General features: G+C 52.2%; 1 protein-coding gene across 3 annotated transcripts in view; it reads left to right on the forward strand.

Moving 5' to 3' along the window:
* The first annotated feature begins 282 nt into the window (after positions 1 to 282).
* CCDC88C (coiled-coil domain containing 88C) overlaps positions 283 to 25,399 on the forward strand; it is a 120,378-nt gene continuing 95,261 nt past the window's right edge. Inside the window, exons 1-3 of one of the 3 annotated variants that reach the window (XM_084792952.1) lie at positions 283 to 556; positions 1,082 to 1,182; positions 6,877 to 6,985. In XM_084792952.1, the coding sequence (XP_084649078.1) occupies positions 497 to 556; positions 1,082 to 1,182; positions 6,877 to 6,985 (270 nt within the window). In that variant the 5' untranslated portion in view covers positions 283 to 496. Of the gene's footprint in view, positions 557 to 1,081; positions 1,183 to 6,876; positions 6,986 to 21,002; positions 21,072 to 25,399 lie in introns of those variants that run through there. The other 2 variants (XM_084792954.1, XM_084792953.1) reach the window with 2 other exon arrangements.

Genomic DNA, 25,399 nt, shown 5'->3' on the forward strand with positions numbered 1-25,399 from the left:
CGGGGTGCAATGGTGGAAAGAGGGTAGAGCCACAGCAGGGGCGCACACGGGTGGGGCGGCCACGCCGCCAGCACCCTGAAGGAACTTCTGGAAGGGAGAAGCCCGCGAAACAGCAGAGCGGATGCACCGGTGCACGATCCTGCAGCCTGAGGATAACACCGAACCTCTCCTTCCTGGGCCAACACCGCGCCCAGGTCTGCGCGCGCAGGCTGCACCTGCCCGCGCACTCGGGCCGCCACGTGCTGTGGCCCCGCCCCGCTCCCCACGCGCCCCCGCCCCATTCGGCTCCGCTCCGCTCCGCTAGGCAGCGCTGGGCGCCGGGCGGCGGAGGACTGGCGGCGTCTCCCCTCCCTCCGCTCCGCGCCCCCTCCCTCTTGCTCTCCCCGGGCGGGCGGGGCCGCAGCCGCGCACCGTGGGCTCGCGCCCCGCCTTTGTCTCCCGCGCCCGCCGCCGCCGGCTGCCGGAGCCGCTTTGTGCGGCGCTGCCGCGGCTCAGCATGGACGTGACGGTGTCGCAGCTCGTCGAGCTGTTCCTGCAGAGCCCGCTGGTGACCTGGGTGAGCGCGTCCTTCCTCCACTCCGTGCGGCGCCGGGGACCCGGAGGCTCCGTGTCGGATGGGCGCCCCGCGGCTTTCCACTCGGGAGCGCGCACCTGTTCCCGGCGGCCGTGGCGGGCGGGTGGGCGGCGGTGGGGTTTTACCCTCCAGAAGCCCAGGGACCCGCGGTGGGGGGCGTCGAGTGGGAACTCGGATCAGCGTGCTGGGCGCGCTGCTTTCCAGTGGATCTGAGACGTGAGAAATTTATTGAAAAGTCTCCTTTATTTATTTTATTTTATTTTTTTAATTTTCCTCGTACTCTGGGACACTGGAGAAAAGTAGCCAGAAGTTTTCCTCCTGCCGGGCGTCTGTTGCCTGGCGCGGGAAGGGAAAGCTGCTCGGGAAGGGTGGGCCTGCTGCCTGGGAAGAGTTCCGAGGTGGTGGGTGACCTCCTGGCCCACCTGTCCGTCCCGGAACCCCCACCCTCTCCCCCTTCCTGTCCCCGCCCTCCCTGCTTCAGAAGGACAAGCCTTTGCTTCCCCGCAGGTGAAAACTTTCGGCCCTTTTGGAACCGGTCACCAGGATAACTTGACTCTGTACATGGACTTAGCGGACGGCATCTTTTTGAACCAAATCATGTTGCAAATGTAAGTTGCCTCTTCAGAGAGGGTGTTTTAGGAAACCTAAAGATTGTAGAGTGAAAGCTGGGTGACCTGCAGGCGGGCCGTTGGACTCTTCCTAGCAGCTTATTCAATGAAGGCAATTTGGAAATTGACTCATTCGCAAACCCAAAGAAAGGTCTTGAGGGTCGTCTGGGCATTGACATCAAAAGTGCCCCCCTTTCTTTTTTCTTTTTGGAGGGACACAGAAGTGTAAAAGAGGGTCTGATTACAGGAAATGTCGGGTGAGTCTGGAGCATTACAGTGTGGCTAAAGTTTCGCTGTGGCTTGGGAACTGAGCTTCTTGAGTGGGGCAGATGGCAGTCACTGAGCCTCCTTGTGTGAATTGGGTTTAGAAGTCTTCTTTAGAGGGCACCCGGGCAGCCATGCTGGGTTTGGACCTCTCAGCCTTAAACAGCGGTTAGTAGATACTACTTGCTGGCTGTGCCTTCTGACCACATCCGTTGCTGATTTCTTCAGAGCCTGGGTTTGTCTGACATCTTACCGCCATGTAGGTGTGGGCTCCTACCCCTCTACACTGTGGGTTTTAACTTAGAAGCTTCAGGGACCGCATCGGAAGCGAGAGGCAGTATGAGTCGCAGGCTCTTGGATCAAGATGAAGCACCCTGGTGTGCACTGTGGACCAGCCTTTACGTTTACCCTCTCACCTAGGACTGATGGAGGTGGCACAGTGAATATTGCATTAGCTAATGAAAAAGAGTTCCCATTTGTAGCTGGGGTCTGGTAGGGTGTAGCTTCCCAAGTGGATGGCTCTATTTGTTTGCGTAGGACATTGGATTCACAGTGGTGGAAACACCCCCCCCCCTTTTTTTTTCATTTTTAAAAAATTCTTCCAATTTCAACAGTCTTCAGCATTTGACCCGATAAAGAGATAACATTTGCTGTTGGCTTTGGCGGCACTTCTCAAAGGAGTCTAATGAGAGTGAGTTTTTTCTGGGGCTCCCTCGAGGCAGCCTTGGGCTCTGGCTGCTCTTCCCTCTCATTCTCTCAGACCCTAAGAATGGTTGGATTCCACTGGTATAGGAACCATACAGCCTGTGCCTATAGAGCCTGAGGCTGTTTAATTAAAAACACAGCAGTGTCCTCCAGTCTTTCACTTAGCTACACCCGGACACAGGGAGAACAAAAGCCCAGGCACCGAGATTCCCTTTCTTCCTTGACCTTTGGAATTCCCGAAGTCTTTACCACTTGCTTGTAAATCGGGGAAGCCTGTTGGACCTTCCTGAGAAATGCCGACTCATCATTTGTTTGCGGGTTTGGCCCTGGCAAGTTCTGTTGAAGGGTCAGCTGCACCCCCCCCCAGATTGTAGCATTATTTTTCCCTCTGATAAGTAAGTGTGATCATTCTGGAAGAAGGACCTGTGCGCTAATCCTGGGGCAGCCACAGAGACAATGAGAGGCTTTCCTGTACCAGGAAAGACAGGCAGGAGTGGGCACAGGACCTGCCAATCATAATTTTCTGCTTCTAGGGAACCATAACTTGGCACTAGGTAACAGGACTCAGAATGTGTTTGCCTCCGGAAGTGGGTGGGGCTTGATTGCCAAGGGGATTGGCTCCCTGGAATGTATTTTCCCCAACTCCAGGCTGTGACTTAACATGTACTACTCCTTGTAAAAGTAACCTCAATAAAATACAAACAGGAGCTCCTGTAGGTTTCTGGTCTTTTTACCTGTAGCGTCCAGGGTCCTGGGTTCCATGCCTGCCACCTCAAAAAGGTGGTTAACTAAAAGATCCTTGGATGATACGTGGTGGTGTGCAGCTATAACCTAACACTTGGAAGGTGGAGGCTCGTGAGATCAAGGCCAGTCTCAGCTACATAGCAAGTTCAAGGTCTGTCCTGGCTGTATGAGACCTCATCGCAAAACAAACAAAAAACAAAAAAAGAACCCTGACCGGTGTTGAGCATCGCAAGTGGTCAGACTAGGCTTGAACCCAAGATCAACCTCCTACAAGCAGTGTGACACTGGGACTGTTGCTAAGGGGCCTCAGTTTTCAATGAAAAGTGGGAAGTTTTGCCCTAAGGGATGGTCCTGCGGAGTGAACGAGACAGTGTGCTACCACCTCGGCCAGTGCTAGCTGGGAATGGATGTTGGGGACACAGAGTGCTTGGTTTCCTCAGTCTATTTAAAAATAAAGTGTGCGTGTGTGCGCACGCGCGCGCGCGCACGCACCACACATGTGGACTCGGTAGTTTGCAAAAGTTGGTTCTTTCCACGATGTGGTTCCTGGAGATGGAACTCAGACTTGGTGGCAAAGTGCCTTGACTTGCTCGGCCGCTGTCTCCAGCCCCTCTGCAATGCACTTGCCTCTGTGCTCAGCTCTAAACAACCACATGATTCTCAGCCGTGGCCTTTTCCTGAGTCCAGGTGACTCAGCTGGGCCTTAGTCTCCCTTCTGCCCAGTGGAGCAGTGTTAGCCCTAGAGTCAGGTGAGTGGTCCGTGGATGTTACCTCTCTGGGGCCGGGTGCTTGGAGAAGGCTGCCGTGGGTTGCAGAGGGCTGAGACAAGAGGCTGTTACCTAATACTTCTGAGCATTCTGGGGGCTGGCTGTGGTCACGTGACCGCACCTGCCCATTGTCTGCTGCAACCCTAGAAGGCCTGGTGGTAGTAGTCTCTTGGCCCCGCCTCACTGACATCAGGCTCCCCTGGAGGCAGGAAAGCCCTGGGGGCGGGCTCAGCTTTCAAGGGAGGCCCAGGGCTAGGATTCTCGAAGGAGAGAGTCCACCAGGGGTCTGGGCCACAAGCTGTCTTCCTCCCATCTGTGAGGAGAAACTGCGGAAAGCCTTGCTAGCTTCAGGCAGCGCTAGCTTGACTTCCTGGTGTGGCAAGGGGATAGGATTTTGTAGGGGAGGGGAGGATTGAGCAAGATGATGCATCTTAGTGTCCGGTTGTCACTAGTGGGGTCTGAGGATGCAGGGCTGGGTCACGTGTGTGGCTGTATGCTTATGGTGGTGTGCATCTGAGAGGAGCCTCAGTAGCCTAAGGGTTCTGCCTACTGACTTCTGTCCTTGCTAGGATGGTGGCGAATTCACCCCAGCTTGTTGCTTATTCAAACTCTTGTGACACCCCCCAACCCCCTTTTCTAGCAGCTGCTGGGGCATTGGGTGGGTAGAAAGCAGATTTGCCTTTCTTCAGCAGTGCTGAAACTCGGTTTATTTTCTAATAAGCGCTCTTTACCCCCGAGAGCCTTAGTTAACTGAGGGATACTAATGATCTCTCTAATTAGTCTAATTAGTCATATAACTATTGTCAGGGTTCTTTTCTAGTGTTCCCTCAATTAGCTGTTTCTCCCAGAACAAATGCAGATATGGCCTGCGTATCCCAGGTCCTGGGTGTATGCAGGGCCTTTGCAAGGGAAGGGCTTCCAGTGGTGCCTACTGCCGCTTTGGGTACCCGGTACTCCTGAAGGGCCCCCCACAATGTAGATGAACTCTGTAGAGGCCCCAGGTCTGGCTCTGTTGGCAAAATGGTTGCCTTGAATTCTCAAAGCCAGTCCTGGTAGGAAATAGAGGCAGGAGGATCAGAACTTCAAGGCCATCCTTAGTTATTTAATAAATTCGGGGCAGCCTGGGCTACGTAAAGCCATGTCTCAAAGAAAAGAAATCCAGGATTAGAATAACAGTGAAACAGTTGGGCATCCAACTAACACCTGCAGTCTCAGTTATTTCAAAGGTTGAGGCAGGTGGATTATAAATTGAAGGCCAGCCTGGCCCACATAATGAGAATCTTATCCGAAGTAAGGGGCAGGGGTTAAGGATGCAGCTGGTGGTGAGTTCTTACAAGCTTGTGTGCAGCCAGATTCATGTGTTAAGCGTTGGTCCTGTGAAACGGCTGCTCATCCCTTAAGGTCCTCCTTACTTGTCATGCTGGGAAGGCTTCTGGCTAACATGCCTTTACAGTGGAGATACAGAATGCTGCCTCCTTCCCGAGGCATGTCAGTGCTGAAAGAGCCCTAACACGTATAGGTTATGTATATACGGTTTCACCAGACTCCACCATGATGTGGAGTCAGTGAGGAGTGTTGTCACCTGACCTAGCTGTTTGAGGGGCTGTAGGGCGACTATATGAAGTCAGGGGCTGTTTGAGCGCACGCGGGAAAGTTCAGATGCTTAGGACACTGTATATGTCAAATGTTTACTCAAAGGTTGACCGTTACGCAGTCACAAAAGAGCCTTGTGCTTCCAGCGACATTTGAAATGATTCAAGGTGTGTGGGTTTTTTCCTTCTATTTCTCCGTCTCCTGTTAACGTGGCTTTGGACATGCCAGAGACCTGAGATTTATTCCTGCGGCTCCTCACCAGCCCCGAGCAGGCTCTGCCTGCATCACAGGGCCTCTGAGTTCCCAGGCGTTATCTTCTGTGGTGCCTTGGGACCTCGGGAGGAAGGAAGGCCTTTGCTGTGAGAAGCAGAGCTCCCCTTTCGCTCACTCTGCTTGGCAGACACTTCCCCGCACTGAGGATTTGCGGGACTGTCCTGCATGTAGATGAGCCGAGCTGTAAATCGTTTGAGCTGACATCTAGTTCCTTTCACAAGTTTTGCCTGGGGTTGGAGAATGAGTGACACTTGGGGGTGGCTTTCTCGTGGGGTGTGATGGTACACCAGTCATACCCTACACCAGGATGTCAGGGTGTTAAGACGCCACTGTATCCCGGAGTGCAAGTGATGAGCAACCAAAGTCCGGATGGCAAGGAGACCTGTGCTGAGTGAACCATGATTCTTTTGTTTGTTTGTTTGTTTTTTGTTTTGTTTTGTTTTTGTTTTTTCAAGACAGAGTTTCTCTGTGTTGCCATGACTGTCCTGGACTCGATTTGTAGACCAGGCTGACCTCGAACTCACATCAATCCGCCTGCTTCTGCCTCCCGAGTGCTGGGATTGAAGGCGTGTGCCACCACGCCCAGAGTGAACCATGATTCTTAAAGTCACAAAACATGCCAGAGGCCTTGTTCTGTATTTTTGTTTCCTTTTTTTTTTTTTAAGATCTATTTTTATGTACATGGATATTTTGACTACTTGTATGTTTGCACATCAGAAAAAGGATATCCCATGAGACTACAGTTACAGATGGTTGTGAGAGATAGGTGCTGGGGATGGAACCCAGGACTTCCGGAAGAGCAGCCAGTGCTTTTAATTGCTGAGCCATCTCTCCAGCCCCACCCCAAATTTTCTTGGTATTTCACTTAAAAAAGAATTTTAATTCAGATATATCCCAATTGTTATCTCCTCACTTGTATCCTGAGATTTCCCATCCCCCCAACCCTACTTTTTTCTTTTCCTTTCTTTTTTTCTTTCTTTCTCTCTTTTTTTGCCCTTGGCTTTTTAATCCCAAAATACAGTTTTGGATAAGTTACTGGTTTTTATATATCTGTTTGTCAGTTTTCACAGTGTAGACACTTGGATGTCCCTTGTGCTCCCAACAGTGGGAAATGGAACGGTATTGAAGGGGCTACGTTCGGCAGGGGCCTGGGTGAGGCAGCGGAGACGATGGGCTGCTTACAGTTCTGGCACCGCTGTGGGCAGACTTAGGAGTTTAACTAGGGTATCACGGCCTCGTGGTCACCAAGGGAGTAACTAGGCCCGCAAAACTGAACACTGGTCCTCTCCTGGGGAAGGAGGCATAGTGAATGCCTGAGGTGTGAATTTAACTTTGTTTCTTATTCTAGAGACCCCAGACCCAGCAATCAGCGCATCCACAAGCATGTCAACAATGACGTGAACTTGCGCATCCAGAACCTGAGTGTCCTGGTGAGAAACATCAAGAGCTACTACCAGGTGAGGCTGCTCTGCTGGGCCAGGGGCTCCTACCACAGGTGTGCAAACAGGTCCCTCAAGTGGGTGGGTGTTCAGGGACTCCTGCAAGAAGCCAGAGTAAGTGGTAGCTGTCTGCTTACCCTCGGTGCTTCTGCATTAGCCCTGCTGTGGGGTGTCAGTCGGGGGAGGGGAGGGGAGGGGCTTGCATTGTAGATAGGTTTATTCCGGATGCTATGAGGGCCAGAGGGCCCTGCTTCATAGCCTGTTCTCCGTGTGTCACTTGGACATACCCAGGAAGGGGCAAATAAGTGGTCCATGCCTCTGGCTCAGTGGCTCTTGTGCAGAAGCCACTCAAGAGCGGAGGGGCCACCGGGGCCAAGAATGGAACTGTGTGCCTCTCAGCCAGCAGGAACCTGGGTTTAGTTCTTTGAGAGTCTCGCTGGGTTTGATCAGATGTGCATCAGGGCGGCTGACGCTCTGAGAGTGCTGGTGAGCCCTGCGTGGCCATCATTGGTGTGAAATGGGCTGCAGCTGGGGACCTCGGGGCCCCTGCCTTTTGAGTCTTTGCTGAGCAGAAGCCTTCTGCCATATGATCTTGACACTCCGGGTGAAACCACAGTCACTTTGAACATTGTAGTTTGAGAACCATTGTCTGTGCCGGGGTTTCACTAGACCTGTGGCCAGTCTCTGTGCTTTCAGCCTCTTGGTCTGTAACTGAGCACTGGTGCTGGAAAGCAAGGGCCTTTGCATATGTGCTGTGGTCTCTGCTGACCTGAGGAGCCTCTGTTAGCTAGGCTCCCCTCTGCCTCTGATGCTGACATGAGTCAGCTGAGACTACCGGCTGAAGTCTGTGACTTGGGCCTGCGCTGGTCCCAAGTCCTGCCAAGGGCTGTGGGTGTTGCAGGTCATTGGCTTCTCAGCAATCTGGATTTGAAATGGGTTGGAGGAGGGAAGAAGTGAATAATGTCTTGGGTTTTCTGTTGTGATTGTGTCTGTGAGCAGTGCGGTACACAGACTGTAAAAGCGTGGCTGTGGCACCTGCGTGTGCACACACCTGTACACGTGCACCCCCATGAGTGTGAACACACACACACATGCAAGCGTACCACATATACCCATCACACATCGAACAGAAAGAATAGGGCTGGGGAGTAGCTCATTTGGTAAAATACTTGATGAGCCTTGCGTGGTGGCGCATGACTTTAATCCCAGCACTTGGGAGGCAGAGGCAGGGGAATTGCTGTGAGTTCGAGGCCAGCCTGGTCTACAAAGTTAGTCCAGAACAACCAAGGCTACACAGAGAAACCTTGTCTCGAAAAAACAAAACAAGCAAACAAGCAAACAAAAAACTTGATGTACAAGTGTGAAGACCTGAGTTTGATCCCCACACTCCATGCTTTACAAAATCCAGCCATGGTGGTGTGCACTTGTAATCCCAGCACTGGGGCAGTAGAGATGGGAGGGACCTGAGGGTTCACTGGCCAGCCAGCCTAGCCTAATTGGTGAGCCTCAGATCTCAGAGTGCGGCCCCATTTCAACTAAGTGATGGCTACTGAGCAGTAACACTTGAGGTTGACCTTTGGCCCCTGTGTGCGCGTGCGCATGCACATGCATGCATACACAGGCACGTGCGCGCGCGCGCACACACACACACACACACACACACACACACACACACACACACAAAAGTATTCAGAGCGTGGTTATGGCTTTGTGAGGTCTGAGCATAGCTTCCAGAGACTGCCAGCCACCCCATCTCTTTAGTTGCAGGAAGGGGCCGGGTGCTCGTGGAGATGCCTGAGAGCCCCAGCAGAGTTGGCTCTAGGCAACAAGGTGGGTTCATTCTCTGGGCCAAGGGGAGCTACGCTTTGGGTTGGGTGCACTGTGAACAGCAGCATTTCATGTAGCGCCTCTTCATGTCGGCTGATCCGAGGCAGTGGTGCTCTCTGTGAGGGGAGGCCTGGGGCCTGCACTGGCTGACAGGTGCCATTTGTAACAAGAAGGTGTTCTGCTGTGTGTGCCAGAGGAAACAGATGGTGCTAGGCATTCAAGAGACAAGGCCCCTTCCCCTCACTCTGTGGAGTGAGGTAGAGAAGACTTTAGGGGTGACGCTACCAGAGTGGAATTTTCTCAGTGACTTAGTTTCCAAGTTTGTGGAGTCACAGGGAAGGTGAGGAGAGGACAGATTCAGGGTAGAGCCAGACTTGGAGGTTCAAGAGTTCTATCTCAGCCAAGTGGCAGTGGCATATACCTTTAATTCCAGCACTGAAGGACAGCCAGGGCTACACAGAGAAACCTTGTCTCGAAAAAACAACAACCAAATAAAGGTTCAAGAGTAACATAGTTTACTGGGAAGGCGGCCTATGTCTCAAAGTTGATGTGAGTTGTAGCTGAGCAGGACATGAGTGTGAGAGGACCAAAGTCGGAACTCAGGATCTCGAAAGACAAAGTGGTGTGGCTGGAAGGTGACACCTCCAACAGGACAGGGGCCGGGTGTAACTTCTCCAAGGTGTCAAGAGTTCTCAGAAGTGGTGAGGTTTCTGTGGTGCTCCAAGGGTCTTTCTTAAAGACCTCACTGCAGCTCTAGGTACGTGAAGACACTCTGTGTGGGTCCAGCCTGCCCAGCAGCTCTTCTGCTTGCTGCTGGTGATTAGCAACTGTGAGGGACTGGGTCTGGGCTGCATGAAAGGCCTCACCATCCACACTGAGACAGTGTGTGACCAAGAGGTAGTTGCTGCAGAGTCCCAGATGGGAAACTGTCACAAGACGAAGAGCTGGGTGACCCAGAAGGACTTGGAGGTGGGCAAGGGGACCCCGTGTTGTTGTCCTATCCCACTCACTCTCTTAGCTCTTTGAGAGTCTCGAGCTCCAGCTAAGCAAAGCCTACTGTGAGCCATGGAGTCGCTGCCCTCTGGTCCTGCCAGTCTGGAAAGAGCTAGTGAGATGTGTGTGTGTGTGAGTGGCTGGCACACTACCTGTGCACTGTGTTTTGCGTATCCTTTCTTGCTGATTTACGGGGAACAGAAATTCAGTTCTCATCTTAGAAGAACACCAGGTCTGTATAAACAGCTTGAAAAACAAGGACCCTGAAGGCGGGCGACGTGGCCGCCCTCCACCAGGGACAATCGCCCGTCACGTATAGAGTTTCCTCCTGTTGTTGGGTGAATGGGTTTTGTTTTGTGCCATTGTGGGCATGCCCTAAGTATAACTGCACATCCTGCCGTTTTCCTCTCTAACACAGCACTATAGCTTGTTTTGTGAAGAGGGCATTCAGTGGGCATTTTTCCCGAAGAACTACTGCCCCGCTTCCCTGTTGGAAACTCGCCCAGGGAGTGGGATGAAATGACGTGTCTGCCATTCCCAGCCAGGCACAGGGGCACACGCCTGTGATCTCAGGGCTAGCTAGGGAGATGGGAGCAGGGGGAGTAGAGAGCCGGAGGCCAGCTTGGGCTGTACAGCACAGGATAGCATAGTGAGACTGTCTCACAAAACCAGCCAAGAAGCAACTCCTGCACCTTCCTTGTCTGGCGTGGCCAGGAGGGGTCAGCCCAGGAGCTGGGGGAGGGGGTGCTTCTTTTTGGAAAATACCTTTAAAAAGTATTGTTTACATGTATGGGTGTCTTGCCTCCCATCACTTGCATAACTGGTGCCTCAGAGGCCCTGAAGTGGCATTACAGAGGGTTGTGAGTGGCTGTTTTGGTGCTGGGAACCAAACTGGGGTCTTCTGCAAGAGCAGCGCGTGCTCTTCATGGCTATGGTAACTCTGCAGCCCCCAAGCTCCAGTTCTTCAAAGTACAGGCCTCAACCATGCTAGGCAGTCAGCTGAGCTACAGTTTCTGCTTTGTGTGACCTTTAACCTCTGTAAAGTGGTAGGTGCCAAGCCAGCCAGCTTTTCTTTGGTACTTGCATTAGATAAGCATGTGACAGCTGCGATAAATGAGAAGTATCTTGAGAACGTGAACAGTTTGAAGAATGAAACTTTTTTTTCCCTAAGGTAGTGTATGTGCATGTGTACCACGGTGCTTGTGGGTAGGTCAGAGGTCAACTTGTGAGAGCCAGTTCTCTCCTCCCGCCACGTGGGAACTTGGTCGCAGTGGCTGTTACCCACAGGGCCATCTTGCTGGTTGGAATGAAACTCCTGCTCAAACGTAAGATTAGAATCAGGCAGGTTAGTACATAGCGGTAATCACGGCACTTGGGAGCAAGCTTTGGACCATCCTTGGGTACATAGACAGTTCAGGGGCAGCCTGAGCTACATGAGACTTGGTCTTAAAAAAATACAAAAAGAATAGAAGGCAATAGATATTCATCGTTGTTGGTGGCAGCAACATATTCATCTTGCTCAGCTCTGCATTGTGGGGCTCGGGAAGTGCAAAGTGGTGTTTCCTTAGCTGGTTGTGGGGTAGAGAAATTCAGGCACACGAACTTGCTTCATGAATAACACATTACACTGGCTTTACAGAGAAATTACCTTCCCTACTGCTGACTTGAAAGACTGAAGAGGATGCATGCCTTCTTGGTGGGCCAGCTCGCATCTACAGCTGAGGAAATTAAAGATAATGCTTTTGATCCCGAAAATGTTTCCTTACTCCAGGTTAGGAAATGTAAAAGGAATTTAGTTTACCCATCATTCTCCGCCTGGAGATGCCCAGTGTCACCATTTTGGTACTTGAGTGTGCTCTCTTTGTCTGTGTGGTTCATAATTCCCAATGCTCGTATGCAACCTGTTTGTTCTTTTTTTTTTTCTTCCCGTTTATGGTGGAGTGAGTGCTCCCTTGCCATTAAGTGTTCATTTGTATGAATATCAGCATCTGAGTGATTGTTTTATGTTGCTGTGCTGTCATTGGCACTTCTGTGAAGGACCACACTGAGCATACGTGGCACATAGATGTTTCAGCAAATACGTTTTTCATTTCCTCAGGGTAAATTCTTGGCAGGGAGTTGGTGGGTCAAAGGGCATGAATACTTTGGGGGGGGGTGTTCACTCCTTATTGCTACAAGTGCTCTATTTGTAGGTCTTGTCCTTTTTTTTGGTGAATAGCCTCTTTGTGCCTGCCTTTCACCGCTGTGGCTGCCGCCCTGTTTGAAAGATGCAGCCTTCTGTGCCGCTGCGGAGCGCTGGAGATGTCTGTGGCGCTACCCCAAGCCCAGAGCTCTGGGTGTATGTTTGTGTGCTTGCTCACTGTGCAAAAGCTGGCGCCTCTCAAACGCTAGGCAGACACTGCCCCTGAGCTACACCCTGTGCCTGAGATGGTCCCTGCCAGTCTATCTGTGTGGACTCCCTCTCTAGCGTGGAGCGCATTGGAGGTAGTTGGGGATGGTGAGGGAGGGGAGAGATCTTAGGGCCCGGGCAGTAGGGTCGGTAGAGCCCTTTGTTTCCCCGTGGTGGGCTTTGGTGTGGATGCTGGTGGTTAGCTTCAAGTTCAAGAGCATCTGGGGAAATGGGTGGTGGAGCACAGCAGTCTGTCTGCATGGGCCCCTCCTTTCCTCTTCCTGCCCCCTGTTCCCCACGGGTGTGTGCAGAGTGATGAAATGTAAGACAGGAAGTCCTGGTGGCCCCGAGGTGGGTGTGGCTGGGTGCCCAGGGTAGGGCGGGGGCGATGGTGGGTGGTTCTTTGCTTCTTTGCTGTGCTTCTCCTGTGCCTCAAGGCTATTGTCCATACCTCCCTCCTATTGGAGGGAGATCAGTTCAACTTTCATTGCAGCTTGTTACAGAACAGGATATGGTGTCTCAGAATACAGGCCCAGGAAAGATGAGGACCCTGAGTGATGGGGTGGAGCTTAGCCTGGGCCTGTGACAGGGTCTCTCTGTGTGGCCTTGCCTGTCCTGGACTCACTCTGTACACCAGGCTGGCCTCAAACTCACAGCAATCCTCCTGCCTCTGCCTCACAAATGCTGGGATTAAAGGCGTGCGCTACCACACCCAGTTTATGTTTTAAGGCAGCCAGACTAGTGAAGGGTGTCCTGGGAGACACCTGAAAGGTGGCCGTGAAGCAGGCTGGGCATTGGGGACTTGGGGTGAGGGTGGGTGTGGGTGTGGGGCCCCTGGAGTTGACGCACTTGGCACCATTTAAACACGACTTTGTCTTGATGGATCTGAGTATCTTAGGTGCTTTTTGTTTTACTCAAGATCAAACCCAGGGCCTCATGCTAGGCAGGCACTCTACCACTGAGTTGTGTGTGGGCGCGACACACACACACACACACACACAGAGAGAGAGAGAGAGAGAGAGAGAGAGAGAGAGAGAGAGAGAGAACTTTTAAAAGGGAAAGGATACAGCTTTTTTTCTCTATTTTAGAAAGGAAAAGAACTGAGGTGAAACTCTGGCACCCGTGTGGAGAACGAATGATGGGCAGGCCCTGGCAGGGAGCAGAGGTGGGGACTGGTCATGTGGCCTACACAGAGACCAGAACAAAAGACAAGGTGATTTTTTGGGACTGGGCAGTAGACCTGCCAGCCAGAGGAGACTCGAGGGTCTCTGTGGTTGGTGGTCACCTCTGGCCTCTGTGGTTGTGTATGATGAGGAGCCTAAGTGAGGAGCAGGCCAGCTCGGGTTTAGGACATGTCAGGCCTGGAGTCCACACAGCAGCTCTGCTGGGAGTCACAGGATGCTAAGGTGACTCCTGAGGTCACATGCCTAGTGTAGCCAACCAAGTGGCAATAGCCCAGGATCAAAGTGCAGGAGGAATAAGCGAGCCTCCCCAGTGTGAAGACACAGCAGAAACCAAAGGAGAGGAGTGGGCCGCAGAGAGGAGAATCCCTAGGGACTGAGGCAGCGAACACGCAGCCTTGTGAACCTCCTCAGCTGTGGGCTGCGGAAAGTAGCTTGATTCACAAGAAAGCTATGATCCAACTGTAGGGGGGATCTGTCCCATCCCAGCCTTGGGGACAAGGAGGGGGAGGGGGTGGCAAGCTAACTGCTGGAGGCAGCAGCATTCAAGGCCATTTTCTACATTTGACTCCCTGCTCAGGTGTTTTCTCTCCCTGGCCTGGTCCCTGTTTCCTCTTTTGAGCTCTGTTGTTGGCTAGGGGTGGAGGTTATGGGGCTCTGGCCCTGGTGACTTGCCACATTCCCATGCCTCTGGGCATGTGAGGTTACCTGTTGAATTTGATTTCCACCCCCCCCCCTCTCTCCCCTCCCCCCTCTCTTTTCCTCACCTTGTTGTTGTCAGCTCAGATGTTGTCAAGGCAAATTGTATAGAAGCAGGAATGTGCGGACAAGCTGAAAGTGGAATCAAAAGGCTGAGGAAGAGCAAGAGGAAGCTCCGCCTTCTTCCCTTGGGACCAAGGCTTGGCCACCCTCTTCTTCCTTAGAGCTACGTCCTCAAGAGTAGGAAGGTGTTGGACTCGTTTTACAAATTAAGAAACTGAGACTTATGAAGGAGGATGTTTTTCTTTACTTGTTGGCTGCCTAAAGGAACTTCTTTCTCGAAGCCAAGGGCATTGCTTCCCAGAGTGCCATGAAAGGGCTGCCCTTGTGTCAGCCTGGAGCCCCAGAAGCAGGGACTGCTTTGCTTGGGACACCTCTGAAACCAGCATTTCCGGGATTGGGTAGAGGGAGCAGCTGGCTGCTCGCTGCCCCCCTTCTCCCCTCCCCCCTCCCCAACCTCCAGCAGCAGGAAGTCAAGATGCAGGGCTAATTGCAGCTGGTGGGAGGGGTGAAAGGTGGGTCTGATGTAATTAGCAGGGTTGGGATTCTGCCAGGGGCATTGGAGGCTTATACAAGTTAGAGTCGCTTGCCTGAGCATGAACACGTGTGTGTGTGTTAATATGAATGAGTATGCATGTGTCTGTCTACATGCATATGAGTACTGTGTGCAGGTGTAAACATGTGTCTGTGCGTGTGTGTGTGTGTGTGTGTGTGTGTGTGTGTGTGTGTGTGTGTACACACCCATGAGTCTGGGCTGTTCCTGTGGACTCCTCTTGGTCTTCGAGTCCAGATCTTGAATCATCCAGTACCCCTGGACCTGTGTGCTAGCCACTGGGCTTCTGGTCCCAGGTGTGGAGAATGCCACCAGCGCTGTGGCCGCTCCTGCCTTGGTCTGTTCTACCCACCCTAGTGCTCAGGCGCTCAGGACTCAGTCTCCAGGGTTCAGCCCAGAGACCCAAGCATCTCGTTCCTCTGCCCAGCCTTCCTGTCCAGGATGGCTAATGCACTCTTTCATCACATCAAGGTGTGGTTTTCCACATGGCTCGGTCTTACCAGGACTTGTGTTTGTGAGTCCCTCCTTTGTGGCGGGTGCACAGCTGGGAGTCATGGAAGCTGGGGTCATCCCCGATGGCTGGGCAAGAGATGGCTGCTCACGGAAGTACAGCTAACACCTCACACACGCTACACCTTCGAATGCCAGGAGCCTCCGAGCCTCTGGTCCACAGTGCTTCTTGTTCAGCGCGTAGCGAGTGGTGCTGGGTGCTCAGGGTTACGTGAGAACCAAGCCAGGCTGGGGTGAATGTCAGTTTAGCAACTTGGCTTGGTGGTGGCATCACACACAGGAGCAAGAGGTAGGAGGTGGGGAGAGGCAGCAGTTTCTCTTGTAATTGGATGAAGGAAATGGAATTCTCAAAAAGTCAAAGTGAGGAGAGGGGTTCTCCCTGTTTCCTTGAGGTGGTTGTCAGTGCCGAGGCTAGCATGTTCGATGTTGTAGCTGCTTTATCAGACGGAGTCTGACAAGAACTTGCCCAGGCAAGCTTGGCTGCTCCTAAAGCTTGCTGCCTGGTGCACAGCCAGGCTAATAACAGTTTTTGCTGTTTAACTGTTTCCTTTGGAAAGACAGATTTTTTTTTTTCTTTTCTTCTGTGACTTTGCCAAGGTGTTCAGACCCTGGCTTTTCCCAGATAATTGTCTTCTGATGTTTCTAGTGATCATAAGAGGAGCCAGGATTATAGAGGCAATCAATGGACAGGCCATGCCCCACCCCAGATTCTGAGCTTATTGGTGATAGTTTGGGGTGTAGATATTTCGGGGCGGTAATTAGATGCTGTGGGGGTGTGACTACTGCAGGGACCTAGTGGCTGGAGGGCAAGTTTTCAGATTACAGATGGATGGCGGCACTATGGATGTTGAGGGACTCTGAGAGCCAGCAGCCCCCTGGTGTTCTCATGAACTGCTGGTCTTTTCTTGGCGTCATCAGGCTCTCTCTGACTGGAGAGCACTGGGTGGTAGCCTTTCTAGGTACTGGGAGGCTGGGAAAGTGAAGCCAACAGCTGAGGGACAAGATGAAAAGTGTGAGGGCAGGCAGGAGGGAGAGTGCCGTTACGGCATCAGATTGGGCCTTCAGCTTGTATTTGTGTGTAGGCACTCAGCTTGTATTTGGGTGTGACCCTGTTCCTAGCATCTTATGCCTTTCGTGCTATCGGGAGGCTTAACGAAATGACCTGAATGTGTAGGGGTCTGTGAGCCACAACAGCCCTATCTCCCAGGCCAGGCTGACTTTGAGAAGGGTGGGGTGGGGGGCAGTTCTTGTTTTCTGTAGGTGAGGGGCAGGGGGCCGTGCAGGTGGAGGATGTAGGAGTCAGGAGGCACAAGTCCATATGGAAGAGTAAAGTAACCGTAGACCTGCAGAAGCTGAGGCTGAGTCCCCTCCTATCTGAAAAGATGGAGATTGATAGTGCCTGCTGCTGAGGAGGGTTAAAAGAAAGGGCGTAGCACCGGGGTCATGCTACATCGACGACCTGAGCAGTGGGTGGCTGGGCTGCTGATAGTCTGGTAGAGGTGGTTGGCAGGCAGCCTCCTGGCTGCACCTCATCTCTTATGGCGTGGATCAAAGGACCTTCGAGGGCAGTCTGCTCTGACTCGTACGGATTAGCAGTGTGCATGCATGTGTGTGCATGTCTTGCCCAGCAGGCCCTTTTCCTCTCTGATCAGCCTATCTTACGCTTTCTGGGTACGCACAGAGTGCCGGCCGAGTGGTTTCCACACTTTAACACTGGAGGAAGCTGCCCAGTTTTGCAACGGAACCCCAGAAACAGGCACCGAGTCCTTCTGTGTTAGTTTCTCACTGAACCCGAATGGAAAAGCCTTCCATACATGTTAATGACATGAGCAATATAAGCGGCCGCTTGATGAAGTAAATAATTCAGAGAAAATAATTTCATTCACGGAACTGGAAGGGCGCCTGGCTCTGGGCCTGCACAGAGGTCCTTGCTCTAGGCTACAAGGAGCCTAAAAGCTCCTGACCTGTTGCTCTTTCTGGACTGTTGAATACTTACAAAGGGCAGGGGCTTGCACCCTGACTGCCCAGAGGTAACTGACAGCGCTGAGGGGCTCCAGGGTCAGAGTCTCACTCTGCGGCCCCTGCTGTTTTCTCTCTGGCCTGTAGGCTTTTCATGTGCTGTTTGCTTTGTTGATGGAAATGCCACATGTCATATGTACTAAGAGCCTAGAGCCTTGGGAGGTAAAAATTAAATTGATTGTTTTTAACTTTGTCTAGCCAGCTTGGCTCCCCTGAGCCTTCTAAGGTTTAAGCTTAGTGAATGACCTTAAGCTTTTTTTTCTTTTCTTTTTTCTTTTTTTTTTCTTTTTTTAAAGTTTTTTTAGGCCTCCCCTTGCTTCAGGTCAGTGAAGTGTAGAAAGCTGCCCCAGAACTCTGAGGTCATTTTGGCACTTCCTCTACTAAGTTGGTCTTATAGCCCCCCCCCCTTGGTTTGGGAAGATAAAATTCTTTCCATGAATTTTTATGGCTGGAGCTTGTAGAGCTGCGTTTTTCAGATGGAAATGGACCGAGTCATGGATGTGGGTGCCCTGAGTTTGAGGTGTCAGAGGGCAGATGGTTTCTGGTGATTCTGGCCTTGCTCTCTGTCCCTTATATGATAGAATGTCCGTACTCTCCTTGGAGCCGCCTTGGTGCTGAGGTGTGGGTCACCCAAAGGAATTAGCGCTGCTCCTGCCTGCGGCTTTCTCTGCTCTCGTCCTGCCCCTCACCTTTGTTTCTTACTTGGGGAGGGAACGTTTGCTCAGGTTGCCTCTGGCTTGGCCAGCACCTGAGAAGGCCTCAGGAAGTGCCTTCCCCATCTGTCTAACAGGAAGCAGCTGGATTTGCCTGTCCTCCTGGCTCAGTCTCTGTGGAGTTCCCTATTGCCAGGGCAGCCATGGGAATCCCTGCTGGACTCTGAACCTTTTCCTTTCCTGTCCAGTGTGGGTAGCTTCTGGCCTCAGCTCCCTGGGTTTGGCCAGTTCAGAGACAGAGGGGTCCTTTATTGGACCCTGCTGCCCAGCTAGTGTCTGGTGAGCAGGGCTGGTTTTTTAATGGCCACCTCCTGTCCACGTCTCTCCTGCCTACGGCTGCTTCCCTTGGCCTCCTCTGGAAGGCCCACACAGGCTCCTGAGCCAGCTAATGGTTTTTTGTTATCACTGTCATCTCATGTCTCAGCTCCCACTTGCTGTCTCCGTGTGTCCCAAGGGCAGGAACTCTGGTGCCAGCTGCCGCCCTCTTTGCTTGCCGTGGCTCTGCTTGGATTTTATGACTGATGCTTTCCTAAAAGTTGATGAGCTGCTCCAGCAGCCTTCCCGCCCCAGCTCAGGAGCTCAGAGCCAGCTGAGAGTCTGAAGGCAGGTGGGGGTGGACTGAAGTGGTTCCACTTTTGTCTGTGTTGAAACTCAGAGCCTCAGCAGCAGCAGAGGTTCAAGAGGTGGGCTATGGGGGTTTCTCAAGGCAGAGCCACTTGACAAGCCTTTGGATCTCCTTCTAAACTCGCTTGGATGTTTTGTTTTGTTTTAACTGAAAGTAATTAGGAATGTGACCAGTGAGGCTTCCTCTGCCTCTTTCTGTTGTGACTCACTGAGTTTTCTGCTAGGCTCCATCCTGGGGGCGGAGGTCCAGGTCGGGCCCCCTGCCTTTGTGTTCATAGCCTTCCCTGCTTTCAGAGTTAGCGGTTGGGATTTGTGGGGCTCTGGGAGGAAGAGACAATCTGATAATGCCAAGGTTTATAGGTCTTCTAAGTCCCTGGGTCTGTTTGAACTTCTCCTAGGTCCAGGGTCTGGAAGGCAGAGCTGTACCACCGGGCACTAGGTTGCTGGGAACAGCATCCACTGAGAGTGGTCATCGAGTGGCCCAAGGGGGGGGGCTGGCACCTTAGGCGGCTCCACAGCTCAGAGTCAGGAGGTGGAGGGTGAAGTTAAGAAGTTAAGTTGAAATCCAGTGCGTGTTCTGGCTCAAGAGTCAGAGGCTGTGAGAGGAAATGAGGCGGAGCCAGAGCTTTAAAAAGAGAAGAAAAGGGAATATGCTTTTCTAGAAAATTCAGCGTTGGCCTTGTAGAAACTGTCTGGTTTTAGAACTCATTAGTTCTTAAGCATAGAGCCCAGAGGGTTGCTCAGGTCTGCAAGATGAAGAGTTAAGGAGGTGGTGGGGGGCAGGGTGGCCGTACAGCAGCCGAGTAATGAACGCCACTGAGCCGTACGCCCGAACCAGCCAAGTGCTGTTTGATGTTAACTATATCTTCTTGCAGTTCAGAAGCAAAGAGCAAAGAACACCCGCTTTTCTTTAGAGGGGGAGCCAGGCAGCAAGACAGTCATGCTGTGAGCATGTGAAACTAGAGCGAAGTGTTCTGTGCTTCAGGGTCTCATACGGCACGGCGTACAGGCGGTTAGAGAATAGGCAGGTGGGCTTCTGAAGCTTCTAGAGTGTTCTAAGTTGTGACCTGTTGTGTTGGATGCTCGGCCTTGGCGATGGAGAGCTTTGGGTGCTGCAGTGTGGAGTATTTGTGTCCCTTCTTGTTCTTTGTTGCTATGATAATGAAAGGCTTGTTTGTTTGTTTTGTTTTCAAGACAGGGTTTCTCTGTGTGTAGTTTTGGCTGTTCTGAAACTCTGAGGACCAGGCTGGCCTCGAACTCACAGAGATCCTCCTGCCTCTGCCTCCTGAGGGTTAGGATTAAAGGCGTGTGCTGCCACCGCCACCCCCACCCCCACCCCCACCCCCACCAGGCTGACACAAAAGTCTTGTTTTGTTAGAAGCAGGGTTTTTCTATTGTAGCCTTGGTTGACCTGCCTATTGTAGACCTAGAAATCAGAGAGACACTCATGCCTCTGCCTCCCAACACACATATTCTTGTTTTAAAGATGAGGAAATGGAAGCTATAACACAGTAAGTGGCCGAGCTGGAGGACAACCCTGTGCTCTCCTGTCCTGCAGGAAGTATACTGGGCCCATTGCACTCTCTGGTCCTGAGTCCTGACAGAGTCAAACCAGTGTGTGGCTTCTTGAGTGGCACCTGCCAGGTGACCAGGGTCACATCAGAAGGGTGTACTGGCTCTTGGTCTTGTCTGGTAGTGCTGCTTTGGAGTAGCCAGTTGGTCAGTCCTGCACTACCCCGTGCCAGCCGTTCTGTAGTGCTAACAGCAGGGGCGTGGACAAGGCTGTTGGTAACCAACAGAATTTTCTTCCCCTCCCTGTTCTGAAGGCTAGCAAGTCTCAAGTCCAAGGGACAGCACCTGATGAGGGCCTTCATTTTGTGCCTTAAGGTGGCAGAAGGAGAGGAGAGGGGCAGGAAAGGACCACCTCTAGATAACCAGGGAAACCTGAGATAAAAGCCTTTATCAGTGTTGAGAGCAGGGCCTGGGCCTAGTCACCTCCCAGCACTGTTGCCTCGGGGATCACGTTTTCACACAGTGCATTCCAGAGGACCCTCTTCAAACTAGCTTCAGTGCTCAGTTGCTGCAGTCCTAAGATTGTCCTGCCTGAAGCCTGGTTTAAAAAGTGTGAAAGCAGCCCAGCACTCGGGGAGGCAGAGGAAGGCAGATCTCTGTGAGTTCAAGGCCAGGCCAGGTCTACAATGCTAGTCTAGGACAGCCAAGGCTACACAGAGAAACCTTGTCTCAAAAACCGAATGATGAATGAATGAATGAGTGAGTGAGTGAGTGAGTGAGTGAATGAGTGAATGCCGTTGACCGTAGGGCACGGCCTAAGAGAGGATAACTGGCCGTGGTTGGTTGAATTAGTTAATTTTGGTTGCTGTGGTAACACACCATGGGACCAGGGCAACTTAAGGAAGGGGGACTGACTTTTGCTCACAGTTCCACAGGGCTAAGGGCACACCATGAGGCGGGGAGGCAGGAGTGAGAGGAAAATCACATCTTCAACCACACGCAGGAAGTGGAGAGCAAACTGGAAGTGAGTCAAAGCTATAAAGCCTCCAAACTCCAGGGAAGTATTTCCTCTAACAAGGCTCTACCCCCTAAGGTAACCTCCTCAAACCATGCCATCATCCAGGGACCAGGTGTTCGAGTACAAGAGCCTGGGACAGACATTTCTCCTTCAAACCACCATCCTGCTTAGGCTGTTCGGCACCCTCTCCCTCTCTCCCTTCTTTCCTTTTTCTCTGTCTTCTGCACTGAGACAATTAATCTTAAATCCCAACAGCTCATGGGTAGTCTTAGGGTAGAAGTTTTGTTAGGATCTTATCTGTTACTGCTGTGTAGTGTGGGGTGGGGTGGGGTGGGGTGGGGTAGGGGGGTGGGGGGTGGGGTGCTTGTAGCCTGGCAAGCCTGTGCGGGTTGGAGGACAACTTCTTGCGGCTCACGTGGCTTCCGGTTGTAAGCTGAGGGCCATCTTGCTGACGCAGTAGAGGACTTTTTAGAATTTCGCGTTTGACTTACACTAGAATTCACCTGGCAGATGTTGAAGTCCCCACCCCCCACCCTAGGGCCGGTCTGTAGCCTGGGATCTGAACCAGGACTCAGGACTCGTTTCTTTTAGAGGAGAAATGAGTGACCGCCTCTGAAGAAGGGTGGGGCTTGGGGGGCCAGGAGGAAGGTGGAGCCAGGTCAGGAGCCTGGGTCCGGTGCCCTTTTGTCTTGAGAGAACAGAAGGAGGGTGGGTTGGAAGGAGGGTGGGTGGGTTGTGTCCTGTGTTCTTACTCCCCAGTTGGCCATTAGCTGCTGAGCCTGAGGGGCTCTGTCAGGCCTTCCTTAACAGGAACAAGTTTGAACCCAGAGCAGGTGTGTGGCCTTGGTTTTACCTGGCCCTAGTACCACTGGGGTCAGGAGCAGTGCCATGTCTTGGGCTGCGCAGACTCGGGAACTTGCATGCTTTATTTTTGGTCTTCTATTTTTATCACCTCAGTCATAATGAAAGGAGAGAAGACACATACCTACTGCTCATCGTCCTGCCGCCTCAGCACGTTGAAGTGATCGCAGCTCTCTGTCTTGCTGTGCCCTGGAAGGGAACCTCTGGCTCCCCTGCGACAGCTGAGGGCTATTAATACCCGGGGAACTCCTTTTGATGGATCCCCGAGGGAGGAGCTAACAGCTTGCTCCCCGAGTGTGCTTCTGAGTCACAGCCCACTGTTGGAACAGATCTGTCTTTATTTGGTGGAAATGGCATGTGTTTGAGTGTTTCAGTCCTTTTTTAGTCATTTTCAGTGTTTCGCACAGGCTGACAGCTTGCCATGTGTGTTTCTTGTTTATATATCGGTTTGTTCTCCTGCCGTGAACTGTTGAGCAAAGCAGCAGGCGTAGTTACTCACTGCTCTGATCGCTGAGATTGCCGGGTTTCTCGTCCACGTCACACAGGCTCAGTCAGCATCCCGAGCCTCTACAGCCAAGCACAATCCGCGTTCATCGCCTAAGACGTTTCCTGGGCAAATGCAGCCTGGTGCCTGTCCAGGCCTCAGAGTACCTGAATTCAGAGGCCCTGGTCAGTGTCCAGGGCCTGAGGGAGTGGGGTCCAGCTGCAGCTCCCAGTGCAGCGCAGTCCTCTTTACCTAGGTAAGGGTTGGCTGAACCCATGCGAATAAGTTAATAGTTGGGCCAGGGATAGAGATGTAGCTCAGTGACAGAGCACTCACACATGTGAAGGCCTGGGCTGGATTCCCAGCAACACACATACAAGCGCAGCGAAGAGCAGAGCTCGTACCACACTCTGTCAGCATGTTGTACAGTGGCTGGTACGCATTTGAGAACCCCATTTCTCACCCACTTCCTGCCTGGAAACAGCTGGGATATTCCTGGGGCTTGCCAATTGTTCCCTAATGTTTCTAAGGCTGTAGTAGCTATTGATCGGCCGATTGTTAGAACTTGAAAGGGTAAAACATTTTTCCACTGGTGAAATGAGCTAATTCAAGATACATTAAAGTATTTAAATGGAGGTTTGTCAGGAGCAGCTCTCAGTGGGTTCAGAAGCCAGAGAAGTTGCTATGCAGGGGGAGACAGAAAAACAGGGGGAGAGAGAGAGAGAGACAGACAGACAGACAGACAGACAGACAGACAGTGTACTGAGTGGGGGGGGGCAGAAAGAGAGAGAGAAGAGAACCCAAATGTCTGGGTTATATAGTAAAGAGCCTCTGGGGTAGGGGAGGCCCCCACCCCTGTGCTGGAAAGTTCAGGATAGAGGACCAGGTATTCCAGCCACGCCCTATATGTAACAGGTAGGGACTGAGGGATGCTGGGAGAACCTGCTTTGAAACTTACCTCAGCTGCTTGTCCCAGTCTGAAACCTAACATCAGGTGTGTGACTTAGTGCTGGGGCGCTTGTCAGTCAGACAGGACAGAAGAAGCCATCAGAATGGTTGCATACACGCAGACACACACGCGCGCGTGCTCATACACACAACTGTAATCTTATCATTCTGTAGGTGGAACAGGGGACCAGGAGTTCAAGGTCATCCTTGACAACTTGATGGCCTATCTCAAAAAAAATTAAAAAAAAAGAAAAAAGAAAAAGAACAAAAACAGAAGCTTGTGGAAGGGGTTTTGGTTACCCAGTGGGTAGCGCTAACTTGTAGCTTCTCTGGAGGATGCTTGGGAATCAATCCCCTTCTCCAGAAGGGGCCAGCTAGTTACCTGGCCTAGTGTCTAGGGTACCAGCACCGCTTGAGATTTGCATCTGATAGTTCTCAGTAGAGGATTTGAACAGAGTAAGGGCGGAGAACATTGGTCCTTCTAGGCTGCTCCTTGGTCAGCACACAGGACAACATAGCGGTGCCACAGATGATTTTACTTCACGCCTTAGACATCTGAAGACAGCAGTGCCTGAGTCCAGACTTCCTATCTCAACGTCAGCCCCTCAGGTTGCTTCCTTCCCTCCTTGTCAGGCATCAGCCTGGACTCTTCCAGAAGCTGCATAGGTCCCTGTGCAAAGTCTCTGGGGCTGCAGTGGTGGCTACTTACTGTGGACATTTAGCTTAAGGAAGGCCAGTGTGGCTTTGCAGCCTGAAGCTTTCTACCAAGGCAGACTCTACAGTGTACATCTGATTGGAAATGTGGGCATCTAGGAAGAACTTTGGAGTCTCGGCCCTCAGTGCTTTCCTGGGTTCAGTCATCAGTGATTGTAAGATTCAGAGTGTGTTCTGCAGAAGCCACCTGGCCTGAGCTAGGTGCTGAAGCTGCAAGCATCCCCCGGGCCAGCTTGCTGGACTTGCATGGGCTGCACCCTGTCACCAGCTCCCACATCGGGGAGCATGTGGAGGTATTAAAGTTGGGTCTGGTTGTGGACCTTCAAACCTGGTGGCTTCAGGTGGGTGACAGACAGGTCTCTGGGAGTTTGTCTTAGTTAGGCATATTGCTGCCTTGGATGCCATCTGGTATAACCACGCGCCGTTCTAAGCCTCAACAAAGGGACAGTTCCAAAGTGTCAGGTGTCAGAGGCTGTTGGGTCTTTTCTGTGTTAGGCATTCTCAAAGCACGCTCTGGATTACACCCCTGCTCTGCCCCTCCCCCTCCCCCCTCCCCTACCCCGTCACCACTCATCCCTGCTGGCTACTTCTCCAGAGTCTCCCCCCTGTAGAGCACTTAACCATGTGCCCAGCCAGCTCCATGGCCAGCGTAGCGGTCCTGACTTCAGAATCTAAGCTGATAGACAGTAACACGACTGGGCCAAGAAAGCTCCAGCAGCAGCTGTGGAGTCGATGCGGTCCATTCGGATGCACAGTCCACACGGGAGTGAGTCCACTCAGCTTTTCGGGCTTGATTCTTGTGTGTTCAAAACCCAGCCATTCATATTCTCCAGCATCGTGTTAGTGTCAGAGACGGCGAGTTTTCTCTGGCTGGATCCCTGTGCCGTAATCATCCTGCATCTCTGCCTCGATTCCCTTATTTACAAAATGAGGCTTAACTGTAGACTGTGCTGTGGTTTAGAGTGTTGCTCTTTTCTGTTGTTGTTGTTGTTTTGTTTTTTTTGTTTTTCGAGACAGAGTTTCTCTGTGTAGCCTTGTTGCTGTCCTGGACTGGCTCTGTAGACCAGGCTGGCCTTGAACGCAAGAAGATCCGCCTGCCTCTGCCTCCCGGGAGCCGGGATTAAAGGCGTGTGCGGCACCACCACGCCCGGCTACCACTGCTGCTGTCGGTCTGAGGATGCTCAGAGGTGGCTCAAACGATGAGTTCTGGCTGCCATGGTTGACTCTAAGCTCTTGAGATGGGTGTAGACTAGTTCATAGCTGGTGACACCAGAGCCCTGGGGTTGTCCCAGGCATGAAGAGGAAGTATGCTGGCCCATAAACAATT

This window comes from Acomys minous, assembly GCF_964271855.1.
Source record: "Acomys minous genome assembly, chromosome: 8".
Classification (NCBI taxonomy): Eukaryota; Metazoa; Chordata; class Mammalia; order Rodentia; family Muridae; genus Acomys; species Acomys minous.